This window comes from Oncorhynchus kisutch, linkage group LG30, assembly GCF_002021735.2.
Source record: "Oncorhynchus kisutch isolate 150728-3 linkage group LG30, Okis_V2, whole genome shotgun sequence".
In the NCBI taxonomy this organism is placed as follows: Eukaryota; Metazoa; Chordata; class Actinopteri; order Salmoniformes; family Salmonidae; genus Oncorhynchus; species Oncorhynchus kisutch.
Window position 1 is genome coordinate 38,820,514 of NC_034203.2, and position 13,594 is coordinate 38,834,107.

The 13,594-nt window shown below is 43.7% G+C and overlaps 1 protein-coding gene across 6 annotated transcripts in view; it reads right to left on the reverse strand.

Moving 5' to 3' along the window:
• The window catches only part of LOC109874775 (supervillin), a 117,901-nt gene that overhangs the window by 26,311 nt on the left and 77,996 nt on the right, over positions 1-13,594 (reverse strand). For all 6 annotated transcript variants that reach the window (XM_031810721.1, XM_031810720.1, XM_031810723.1 and 3 more), the window contains 8 exons: positions 12,641-12,791; positions 11,509-11,598; positions 11,180-11,266; positions 10,810-10,987; positions 8,091-8,263; positions 7,640-7,798; positions 1,858-1,994; positions 72-219 (listed from right to left, as the gene is read on the reverse strand). In XM_031810721.1, coding sequence (XP_031666581.1) covers positions 72-219; positions 1,858-1,994; positions 7,640-7,798; positions 8,091-8,263; positions 10,810-10,987; positions 11,180-11,266; positions 11,509-11,598; positions 12,641-12,791 — 1,123 coding nt within the window. The remainder of the gene's footprint in view (positions 1-71; positions 220-1,857; positions 1,995-7,639; positions 7,799-8,090; positions 8,264-10,809; positions 10,988-11,179; positions 11,267-11,508; positions 11,599-12,640; positions 12,792-13,594) is intronic.

Sequence of the window (13,594 nt, forward strand, 5' to 3'; positions counted from 1 at the left end):
CCACCACTACTACCACCACCACCACTACTACCACTACTACCACCACCACTACTACCACCACCACCACTTACACTGGTAGGTCTGCTGCCCTCTCAGGGTCTTCCAGAACTCTGTGGCTGCATGGTTCTGGGGGTTGACCCCCTCCTCGATGGTCTGGATCTGGCTCGCTCTGCAGCCCAGGTCCCTCTTAGTCTGGATACACGTGGCCAGCTCAGAGGCCTACAGTACGAGACATACACACAAACACAGAGAAAATGTCACTACCTGAAATACACAAGTCAATATTATAAATACGGTAGAATAGAAAGTGTCAGCCTTGTAAGGGGATTAGGCTTTGAATTGACTTGCAATGACCAATGTCAACAGCCTCGTAATTACCAGACTGATTGTTTGTAGGAGGTTACAATGTCAGAGCCTGCTTGTTGTGTTCTACCAGCAGTACTGTACGTTGTAATGATGAGTCAGCATTCACCTTGACAGGTCAAGGGTCTCCATACTGTAGTTCAATATCTTCCTAATGATATCAGTTAAATACTAGAGCTAGTGAAATAAATACAATGACTGAGGAAAAACTAAGTAGCCTGGGCGAATCACGCTACGTAGCCTGGGCGAATCACGCTACGTAGCCTGGGCGAATCACGCTACGTAGCCTGGGCGAATCACGCTACGTAGCCTGGGCGAATCACGCTACGTAGCCTGGGCGAATCACGCTACGTAGCCTGGGCGAATCACGCTACGTAGCCTGGGCGAATCACGCTACGTAGCCTGGGCGAATCACGCTAAGTAGCCTGGGCGAATCACGCTAAGTAGCCTGGGCGAATCAAGCTAAGTAGCCTGGGCGAATCAAGCTAAGTAGCCTGGGCGAATCAAGCTAAGTAGCCTGGGCGAATCAAGCTACAGTTTGTTTGAAACTGTCTACTGTACACAAACAGGGCACTTTATGGGGAATAAGAGCTGCTGTAGGAACAGATGGCACAGCTCTCTGCTCCAATGAGAGAGCAGAACATCTCAACAGTATGTGGCTGAGCCCCTAAATCACTCCCTATTCCCTATAAACTGCATTACTTTTGACCAGGGCCCATAGCACCCTAAACTGCATTACTTTTGACCAGGGCCCATAGAGCTAACGCCTATCAAAGACAATACGGCTACTTCAATATGGTCCTTTGAGACATGCTATAAAGTAACATAAGGAGTCATTTAAAAATCCCATCCAAAATAACTTAAACATCAGCCTTATTAAACAACAGCCTGCCCCAAAAGTTTTTAATCACAAATTCCAGCTAACAAACAAGACATTTATTTATTTATTATTTATTTATTTTCTTTTTTTGTGTGTGTTGAATTTTACCCCCTTTTCTCCCCAATTTCGTGGTATCCAATTGTTAGTTGTCTCATCGCTACAACTCCCGTACGGGCTCGGGAGAGATGAAGGTCGAAAGCCATGCGTCCTCCGATACACAACCCAACCAAGCCGCATTGCTTCTTAACACAGCGTGCCTCCAACCCGGAAGCCAGCCGCACCAATGTGTCGGAGGAAACACCGTGCATCTGGCGACCTGGTTAGCGTGCACTGCGCCCGGCCCACCACAGGAGTCGCTAGTGCGCGATGAGACAAGGATATCCCTACCGGCCAAACCCTCCCTAACCCGGACGACGCTAGGACAATTGTATGTCCCCCGTTGGACCTCCCGGTCGGCTGCGACAGAGCCTGGGCGCGAACCCAACGTCTCTGGTGGCACAGCTAGCGCCACCCGGGAGGCCCCCTTGAAAGTCACGCTGACACAGTCTGGCACAGGGAGATGGGGATTCACTATGGATTTCACCAAAGCCACACACACACAGCGGGGGACTCACTTTGGCTTTCTCTATAACGTTAGCAAACTCTCCCATCCAGACAAAACAGTGCTGAGGAGTAACCAACAGGAAACAGTCTCCACTGTTCAGGGCTGAGGCTCTGGGCTCCACTAGTCTGGTCTGAATGTGACGGCGGCCTGGGTGACAGAGACAGAAGAGTGAAGCCACAGAACATTTTTAAGAGGATTTTTTGTTGGATAGGCTAGAGACAGCGAGAAACTATATGAGAAGAGTGTGCCGACAGCTCACTGGGTGATAGATGTAGGTTTATTTGAACATGTTGGTATATATGCAGAAATACACATAAATATATCATACTGTATAAAGCATAAGTAAAAGGAAATGATCTGCCTAAATACAGTGCCTTGCGAAAGTATTCGGCCCCCTTGAACTTTGCGACCTTTTGCCACATTTCAGGCTTCAAAACATAAAGATATAAAACTGTATTTTTTTGTGAAGAATCAACAACAAGTGGGACACAATCATGAAGTGGAACGACATTTATTGGATATTTCAAACTTTTTTAACAAATCACAAAAACTGAAAACTTGGGCGTGCAAGATTATTCAGCCCCTTTACTTTCAGTGCAGCAAACTCTCCAGAAGTTCAGTGAGGATCTCTGAATGATCCAATGTTGACCTAAATGACTAATGATAAATACAATCCACCTGTGTGTAATCAAGTCTCCGTATAAATGCACCTGCACTGTGATAGTCTCAGAGGTCCGTTAAAAGCGCAGAGGGCATCATGAAGAACAAGGAACACACCAGGCAGGTCCGAGATACTGTTGTGAAGAAGTTTAAAGCCGGATTTGGATACAAAAAGATTTCCCAAGCTTTAAACATCCCAAGGAGCACTGTGCAAGCGATAATATTGAAATGGAAGGAGTATCAGACCACTGCAAATCTACCAAGACCTGGCCGTCCCTCTAAACTTTCAGCTCATACAAGGAGAAGACTGATCAGAGATGCAGCCAAGAGGCACATGATCACTCTGGATGAACTGCAGAGATCTACAGCTGAGGTGGGAGACTCTGTCCATAGGACAACAATCAGTCGTATATTGCACAAATCTGGCCTTTATGGAAGAGTGGCAAGAAGAAAGCCATTTCTTAAAGATATCCATAAAAAGTGTCGTTTAAAGTTTGCCACAAGCCACCTGGGAGACACACCAAACATGTGGAAGAAGGTGCTCTGGTCAGATGAAACCAAAATTTAACTTTTTGGCAACAATGCAAAACGTTATGTTTGGCGTAAAAGCAACACAGCTCATCACCATGAACACACCATCCCCACTGTCAAACATGGTGGTGGCAGCATCATGGTTTGGGCCTGCTTTTCTTCAGCAGGGACAGGGAAGATGGTTAAAATTGATGGGAAGATGGATGGAGCCAAATACAGGACCATTCTGGAAGAAAACCTGATGGAGTCTGCAAAAGACCTGAGACTGGGACGGAGATTTGTCTTCCAACAAGACAATGATCCAAAACATAAAGCAAAATCTACAATGGAATGGTTCAAAAATAAAACATATCCAGGTGTTAGAATGGCCAAGTCAAAGTCCAGACCTGAATCCAATCGAGAATCTGTGGAAAGAACTGAAAACTGCTGTTCACAAATGCTCTCCATCCAACCTCACTGAGCTCGAGCTGTTTTGCAAGGAGGAATGGGAAAAAATTTCAGTCTCTCGATGTGCAAAACTGATAGAGACATACCCCAAGCGACTTACAGCTGTAATCGCAGCAAAAGGTGGCGCTACAAAGTATTAACTTAAGGGGGCTGAATAATTTTGCATGCCCAATTTTTCAGTTTTTGATTTGTTAAAAAAGTTTGAAATATCCAATAAATGTCGTTCCACTTCATGATTGTGTCCCACTTGTTGTTGATTCTTCACAAAAAAAATACAGTTTTATATCTTTACGTTTGAAGCCTGAAATGTGGCAAAAGGTCGCAAAGTTCAAGGGGGCCGAATACTTTCGCAAGGCACTGTATATGGCTAGTGCATCATCAATAAGGCAAACAAACTGGCATAGCAGCAAGTCAAACGGGCATAGCAGCAAGTCAAACGGGCATAGCAGCAAGTCAAACGGGCATAGCAGCAAGTCAAACAGGCATAGCAGCAAGTCAAACGGGTATAGCAAATGTCATATGCTTAGCTTGGCAGTGTTGTGGAAATTCAGTACTGAGAGAGACTTGGTCATTTCTTCAAACAATCATCTTTATTTAATATCTATTAATTATTGCAATAATGAGACCGAGTCTTGACTGACGGTTAGTCTGAGAGTCTAGCCTCTGAGAGTCCACAGACGATTTACAGTTTTAATATAGCTGATACCAAGATTGCTTAGTCAGTCATTTCTAACCTTCCCATAAGCCACCTTGGTTATCTACACAGGATGGTATTTTACTTAAGTGTCCCAGATGCCAGGAAGATGAGACAATGGTTCTTAACTCTTCCAGGCTCTCTCTCTATCTCGAGTCACACACATCACATCTGGTCTATAGAATGCCAGCTTTTAATCAACAACATCAATCAATTGTCAGCTTCAAGCTCTCTCTCGTAGAAGCCATGTCCTCAACACCCAGACTGGCTGCAGGGTGCTAGAGTGGAGACCATAAAACACAGCATTAGCAGGACAGAAATATCTGACTGTTCATTAAGTAAATAATTGCTACATAGCCAACAAATAAGTTGAATACTTAATGTTTCCCTCACAAATGGTAAGTGCCTAGAAGGACCTCTGGTCAGTTTAGTCTGCTGTCCTTGGCTGGATTAGTTTAGTCTGTCGGTCTGTGTGTGTGTGTGTGTGTGTGTGTGTGTGTGTGTGTGTGTGTGTGTGTGTGTGTGTGTGTGTGTGTGTACAAAAGTTTTAGGCAGGTGTGAAAAAATGCTGTAAAGTAATAATGCCCTCAAAAATAGACATGTTAATAGATTATATTATTAAATCATTATATATTATATTAATAGATTATATTATTAAATCATATATTATATTAATAGATTATATTATTAAATCATTATATATTATATTAATAGATTATATTATTAAATCATTATATATTATATTATATTATATTATATTAATAGATTATATGGGCTGGCCTAAATGCAAAGTGAGGGAACGGAAGAAAAATCTACATCAAATCATTATTTGGTGTGACCAGCCTTTGGCTTCAAAACAGCATAAATTCTAGGTACACTTACACACAGTTTGAACAGTTTGAAGGAACTCGGCAGGCCCAAACATCTTGGAGAACTAACCACCGTTTTCCTGTGTATTTAGGCAGCCTCAGGTGCTTCTCTCTTCATGCAATCCCAGACAGACTCGATGATGTTGAGATCAGGGCTCTGTGGGGGGCCATACCATCACTTCCAGGACTCCTTGGTATTCTTTACGCTGAAGTTCGTTCTTAATGACTTTTGCTGTATGCTTGGGGTCGTTGTCATGCAGAATACATTTGGGGCCAATCAGATGCCTCCCTGATGGTACTGCTTGATGGATAAGTATCTGCCTGTACTTCTCAGCATTGAAGAGACCATTCATTCTGACCAAATCCCCAACTCCATTTGCAGAAATGCAGCCCCAAACTTGCAAGGAACCGCCACCATGCCTCCCTGTTGAACCGCCACCATGCCTCCCTGTTGAACCGCCACCATGCCTCCCTGTTGAACCGCCACCATGCCTCCCTGTTGAACCGCCACCATGCCTCCCTGTTGAACCGCCACCATGCCTCCCTGTTGAACCGCCACCATGCCTCCCTGTTGAACCGCCACCATGCCTCCCTGTTGAACCGCCACCATGCCTCCCTGTTGAACCGCCACCATGCCTCCCTGTTGAACCGCCACCATGCCTCCCTGTTGAACCGCCACCATGCCTCCCTGTTGAACCGCCACCATGCCTCCCTGTTGAACCGCCACCATGCCTCCCTGTTGAACCGCCACCATGCCTCCCTGTTGAACCGCCACCATGCCTCCCTGTTGAACCGCCACCATGCCTCCCTGTTTAACCTCCACCATGCTTCCCTGTTGAACCTCCACCATGCTTCCCTTTTGAACCTCCACCATGCTTCCCTTTTGAACCTCCACCATGCTTCCCTTTTGAACCTCCACCATGCTTCCCTTTTGAACCTCCACCATGCTTCCCTGTTGCCAGCAGACACTCGTTTGTGTACCGCTCTCCAGCCCTTCGGCAAACAAACTGCTTTCTGCTACAGCTAAATATTTCAAATTTTGACTCATCAGTCCAGAGCACCTGCTGCCATTTTTCTGCACCCCAGTTCCTGTGTTTCCGTGCATAGTTGAGTCGTTTGGCCTTGTTTCCACGTCAGATGTATGGCTTTTTGGCCGCAAGTTTTCCATGAAGGCTTCGGACCAGACTTCTCCAGACAGTAGATGGGTGTACCAGGGTCCCACTGTTTTCTACCAATTCTGAGCTGATGGCACTGCTGGACATCTTCTGATTGCGAAGGGAAGTAAACATGATGTGTCTCATCTGCTGCAGTAAGTTTCCGTGGCCGACCACTGCGTCTACGGTCCTCAACGTTGCCCGTTTCTTTGTGCTTCTTCAGGAGCTTGGACATCTGGAAACCCCTGTCTGCCTTGACATGTCTGCCTGAGAGAGACCTTACTGATGCAGTATAACTACCTTCTGTCTTGTTGCTGTGCTCAGTATTGCCATGGTGTGTGACTTTTGACAGGGCCCTAACCCTCACCCAGTTGTATTCCTCCTTCACAGCTATTTCTGTTAATGATTGTGTTTCAACCTACATATTGAATTGATGATCATTAGCACCTGTTTGGTATACTTGTTTAATCATACACCTGACTAAATGCCTACAAAATCCTTGACTTTGTGCAAGTGTACCTACAAGAATTGATGCTGTTTTGAAGTCAAAGTGTGGTCCCACCAAATATGGATTTGACGTAGATTGTTCTTCTGTTCACTCACTTTGCATTTAGTTAATTGGTAAATATAAACATGTCTATTTTTGAAAGCATTCTTATTTTACAGCATTTGTTCACACCCGTCTAAAACTTTTGCACAGTACTGTATGTATGTATGTATGTATGTAAACTGGATGTTTTAACTATCCCGCCATGATGCTCTTTCTCTTTCGAACTGTAATCCATTTCCTCCTCCATCCCTCCCAGAGACACTCTCTCATCTGATGGATAAATGACGACAGAGGAAAACCCTCTGTTTGATGTGATGCAACATTCTACCTCAATGTACCTAGTAAGGTAAGCCTGGTCAGAACCAGAATGGAGCCCTTCTCCTGTTTCTATAGTAACGCAGCTTGACGTAAAAGTATCCACCTCTGGACAGGCTGTAGACTGACCCAGACACTTACCAGGGATGGAACCCCCAACCTTCCAATCTCAGGGCACACACTAACAACAAGGCCACTGATTTGGTCCAATGACAAAGTCCTCCAGAAATAACAGAACCTGTTCTCATTCAGGAAATACCCAGGGAATATGTTCACTCTAAAATGTCCTGTTTAGCTTTCACTATGACGTTGAGCAACCTCAATGTCAACATCCTGATTTTGAACTGATAGCTTGCCCCAAAACCAAAGTTGGTTAGACGTTTTAAAGTGGACCTCAACCATGTTGATTAGTACATATCCACGCTATCTATATACACCTCTTTGTCAAATGAATGGGAAAGATACTATAGACACATACAGTAACTTTCACAAAATTCCTGGAATAAGATGGAATCTTTCAACCAGTATTTCTGCAAATGTTATAACCTTACTATAGGCAGAAGGAATCTCACCTTTGACCTGAATCAACATGAGGTTCTTGTAGGGCACAGCGCTGTTGTTAGACATCTGCTCGGAGATGTTGACGCTCCTCAGACTCACGTTGTTTGAGTTCTCCTTACTGGGCAGCCCAGCCAGGGCCGCATCAGAGTACATCTGAGTACTAGTATTCACTAAAGCACACAGGAGGAGGACTCTTATTCACTAACGCACACAGGAGGAGGACTCTTATTCACTAACGCACACAGGAGGAGGACTCTTATTCACTAACGCACACAGGAGGAGGAGTGAGCAGTGTGTGCAAATATTAGGGGTGCACACACAGATTCTGTGCTTAGGCAAAACCTCCTAAATATAAATGCACTCTTACGCTCCTATGACAGAAGTATAAGATTTCAATATAAAGCCTTCTGATGGCTAAACCTTTGAAATGGTCTCTAATACATGTAACATACACACACTCACACTTCTCATCCCTCATCCTCTTGCTCTCTATGAGGCCGATGTTGAGTCTCTGCTCAGTGTACTCGTGTCTGATGTCCTCCCTGGCCGCCAGCATCTTCAGAGGGTTCTTAGACGACTGGACGTTCCTAGACGGTCTCACAGCCCGTTTGTGCTGCGCTAAGGCGGAGGTCAACCTGGACAGGGAAAGAGGCGAAAGAGCCGGGGCGAGGGACAGAGGGTGAGAGAGAGAGAGTCCGAAACAAAAAAGAAAAATTACAAATCCTTGAATCAGCAGTCAAAGACTATCAGAATCCTGTAGATACCCCAATTATTGGAAAGTTATTATTGGAAAAACTATGCACTCTCCAAACCAAAAAAGGCCTGTGGTGCTGATGGTATTTTAAATGAAATGATCAAATATACAGACCACAAATTCAAATTGGCTATACTCAAACTCTTCAACATTATCCTCACTGCAGGTATTTTCCCCGATATTTGGAACCAGGGATTGATCACACCATCTATAAAAATTGAGAAAAGTTTGAGCCAAATAAGAGGAATTTGCGTTAACAGCAACTTGGGGGAAATTCTCTGCAGTATTATAAATAGCAGACTACACCATTTCCTTGACGAACACAACATCCTGAGCAGAAGCGAGATTGGATTTCTAAAAAATTATCGTACAACAGACCACATTTACACCCTCCACACTAATTGACAAACAAGTAAACCAAAACAAAATCTACTTGTGTTTTGTAGATTTCAAGAAAGCATTTGATTCAATTTGGCACAAAGGTCTTTTTTTATAAACTAATAGAAAGTGGTATTGGAGGGAAAACGTATGTTATTAAATCAATGCACACTGAAAACAAATGTGCAGTTAAAATTGGCAACAAGCAAACAGACTTCTCTCAGGGACGGGGAGTGAAACAGGGCTGCCCAATAAGTCCAACACTATTTAACATCGACATTAATGAATTGGCAAAAACATTAGAAGAATCGGCAGCACCAGGTATCACCCTACACAACACTGAAAACAAGTGTCTGCTGTAGACAGATGGCCTGGTGCTGCCGTCTGCCACTAAAGAGGGGTTACAGCAGCACCTAGATCGTCTTCACAGGTTGTCAGACCTGGGCTCTGACCGTTAACCTAAAAAAACAAATAATGATATTCCAAAAAAGGTCCGGAAATCAGGATGACAAATCTAAATTATATTTGGACAGAGTTCTATTAGAACACACCAAAAACTACACAGACTAAATATCAGCAACACAGGTAGCTTTCACATGGCTGTGAATGAGCTGAGAGACAAAGCAAGAAGAGCATTCTATGCCATTAAAAGGAACATCAAAATCGAAATTAGAATTAGAATCTGGCTCAAAATGTTCCAATCGGTTATAGAACCAATTACTCTATATGGCAGTGAAGTATGGGTCCACTCTCTAACAATGAATTTACCAAATGGGACAAACGTCCAATTGAAATACGAAACTCTGCATGAAGTAAGACTGTATTGCAAGTGCAAAGTAGAGCAGAATTGGGTCAATACCCCCTCCTCATTCAAATAGAAAAAAGAGACATCAAATTTTACAACCATCTAAAAACAAGTGACCCCAAAAACATTCCATCACACAGCTCTATAATGTCAAGAGATGAAACAAGATAAGATTCCCCTCAGCCAGCTGGTTCTGAGGCTCAGTTCACTAACCCAAACCAACCCCATAGAGCCTCAGGACAGCACTCAGAAAATCTGGCCCAACCAAATCATCACAAAACAAAAATATAATTATATCACCTATTGGTAAGATACCACAAAAAAAAATCAAAGTAAACTTCAATGATATTTGGCTCTAAACAAACAGTACATGGTGGCAGACTATCTGACCACTGACTGATAGAAAACTGAGGAAAACACTGACTAGGTACAGACTCAGTGAGCTCTCTGGCTATAGAGACTGGTCATCACAGACAAACCTGGTTACCTAAAGAGGACAGGCTGTGCTCACTCTGCTCCAGGTAGACAGAGCTGCATTTCCTATTACACTGACAAATACTCAGACCTAAGAGAACATTTCTTTCCAAAAATTATAATTCAATACAAAGAATTTGAAACTATAAAAGATGAAGAAAAAAAAATCTAATATTTATTGGGTGAAAAGCCAAAATGTGCAGTTTTGGCAGCCAAATAGGTGTCCTCCTGCCACAACCTAAGGGACAGCCAATGAAAAGTGCAATGTAATGTCGATAATATTTCACATCTCGTTTTGTCTTGTCTTTCATACCATGTGTCTTCTCAGTCATGTTGACACTGATCTACTACCATTGTTTTAATGTATTGTGGTTCTCATTAATATAGTTGTTGTAGTTGTTGATGGTAATCCCATGTCCACTATTACTATTATTATTGCTGTTGGTCCCATCATATATATATATATATATATATATATTTGTTAAAATATTTTTTGTTGTCCTATATGTATACTTTGACTATATAAGTAATAATGAACTTGCCATGTCAATAAATACAATTGAATTGAGAGAGAGGGACAGAGAGAGAGCGGGACAGAGAGAGAGCGGGACAGAGAGAGAGCGAGAGGGCATGTAGACGTAGTAAAAGTCCATGCAATGTAACTACACCCAATGTCATGTCATCTCTGACCAAAGGTTTACCTGATTCCAGAAATATTCCAACCAGAATTTTGCAAATACTTCATTATTTGGTGAAATCGTTATGCATACTTTGGTGCCTGAGTGCCAAAGATGGCATCAAAGTCATCGTCGATCTCGATCCTGCTGGGCATGCGTGGGAAATCAGCCACGTGACTGTAGAACTTGGAGAAGATCTCATCGTCCATCCTCATCACCTCCTTCACAGCCTTCTTGGTCACTGTCAGAGTAGTCTCCTGAAGATCTGCCACTGACAGAAACACAAAGGTCAAATTCCTACTGGAACAGTATAGCTTCCTTCCTCACAAGCTAAGCTGGTATTCCATATTTGATCTCATTGTCTCCAAAACACACTCTTGAAAAGCCCTTAGCCGGAGACGCCACTGAAAAGCTAGCAACTCGATGGCGTGGGTAAAGACAACTGAAAAATGTCAGCACCAACCTCTACTGTTCAGACGTCCCAAAAAGGTCTCCAATTTATCCAGCTTCTTATCCGACTCCAAGTTCATCTCTGGTCTGGCTTCGATTTCTGGTGGATTAGACAGAGTTGAATTCATGATAGATACAGTGAGGCCATGTTGTGATTGTACATTTCTAATAAATGTGATTAGGGATGCAAAGTGCTGGTCACTTTCCCAAAATCTCAGTTGGAAGATTCCTTGAGTCAGGATGGAAAATGCAGGAAATCCATGAATCCTCCAACCAAGATTTCTGGAAAACCTGGGAATTTTGCAATTCTACACTGCATCCTTTGTGGACTGTATGACTGACCCTCCTGAGGTTTGTACCCAGTCACACTGCTCTTGAGTTTGGTGGAGACGGGAGACAGGATAGGGCTGATGGCTGAAGAGGCTGTCAGACCTGCAAACACAAAAAACACAAACTGAGAGGACAGAATAACCTAACTGGGTAGCCTTCTTTTAACACCACATAGCTAACAGTGATATATTCAAGCAGTAAGGCACGAGGGGGTGTGGTATAGTGCCAATATACCATGGCTAAGGGCTGTTCTTACGCACGATGCAAAGCGGAGTGCCTGGATTCAGACCTTAGCTGTGGTATATTGACCATATACCACACCCCCTCATGCCTTATTGATTAAATATATCACTGTTAGTTGTGATATATTTTCCAACGTAATTAGAGCAGTCAAAAATAAATATTTTGTCATACCCATGGTATACGGTCTGATATACCATGGCTGTCAGCCAATCAGCATTCAGTGCTCAAACCCCCCAGTTTATAATATGCTTCAATAACTAGTAAGCCAATTCAAATCATACATTGAGGTCAACAAATTCACCAGTTATTATTTGCTAATGAAATTAGAGAACCACATTTCCCCCCCCCCTCCAAGCTCACAGGGTCAACATTCTCATCAAATACATAAGGAAGGCCTCCCAAGTGGTGCAGTGGTCTAAGGCATGGTATCGCAGTGCCAGCTGTGCCACTAGAGATTCTGGGTTCAAGTCCAGGCTCTGTCGCAGCCGGCCGCGACCGGGAGACCTATGGGGCGGCGCACAATTGGCCCAACGCCGTCCGGGTTAGGGCGACAGGGATTTTCCTTGTCCAATCACGCACTAGCAACTCCTGTGGCGGGCCGGGCACAATGCACGCTGACACGGTCGTCAGGTGTACAACGCTTCCTCCAACACATTGGTGCGGCTGGCTTCCGGGTTAAGCGGGCGTTGTGTCAAGAAGTAGCGCGGGTTTCGGAGGACGCACGGCTCTCGACCTTCGCCTCTCCCGAGTCCATACGAGAGTTGCAGCGATGAGGCTAGACTAAATACAAATTGGAAACCACGAAGTTGGGGAGAAAAAAAAAAAGGATAAATAATAAAAATAAATAAAAGGTGTGAGTGGACAGGAAATGATCAGACAAATGGACCATCTGTGTTCTAACCTTTCTTGACCATGTGTTCGGTCACAGTGTACTGGGTAGAGTTGTTGGCCACGCCCTTTCCTGTCGACTCCCAGGCCTCGTCCCTTGAAGAGATCTGCTTCCTCTCCTCGATGGACATCTGAGCCTGGATCTCCATCTCCTTTCCCATCCTCTGAACACACAGTTACATACACTGTTACATATACTGTCACACACAGTTACATACACTACCGTTTGGGGTCACTTAGAAATGTCCTTGTTTTCCAGTCTGAGATATGGCTTTTTCTTTGCAACTCTGCCTAGAAGGCCAGCGTCCTGGAGTCGCCACTTCACTGTTGACATTGAGACTGGTGTTTTGCGGGTACTATTTAATGAAGCTGCCAGTTGAGGACTTGTGAGGCTTCTGTTTCTCAAACTAGACACAAATGTACTTGGCCTCTTGCTCAGTTGTGCACCGGGGCCTCCCACTCCTCTTTCTATTCTGGTTAGAGACAGTTTGCGCTGTTCTGTGAATGGAGTAGTACACAGCGTTGTACGAGATCTTCAGTTTCTTGGCAATTTCTCACATGGAATATCCTTCATTTCTCAGAACAAGAATAGACTGATGAGTTTCAGAAGAAAGTTCTTTGTTTCTGGCCATTTTGAGCCTGTAATCAAACCCACAAATGCTGATGCTCCAGATACTCAACTAGTAAAGAAGGCCAGTTTTATTGCTTCTTTAAATCAGCACTTCAGCTGTGCTAAACTAATTGCAATAGGGTTTTCTAATGATCAATTAGCCTTTTAAAATTAGAAACTTGGATTAGTTAACACAACGTGCCATTGGAACACAGGAGTGATGGTTGCTGATAATGGGCCTCTGTACACCTATGTAGATGTTCCATAAAAAATCTGCCGTTTCCAGCTACAATAGTCATTTACAACATTAAATGTCTACACTGTATTTCTGATCAACTTGATGTTATTTTAATGGAC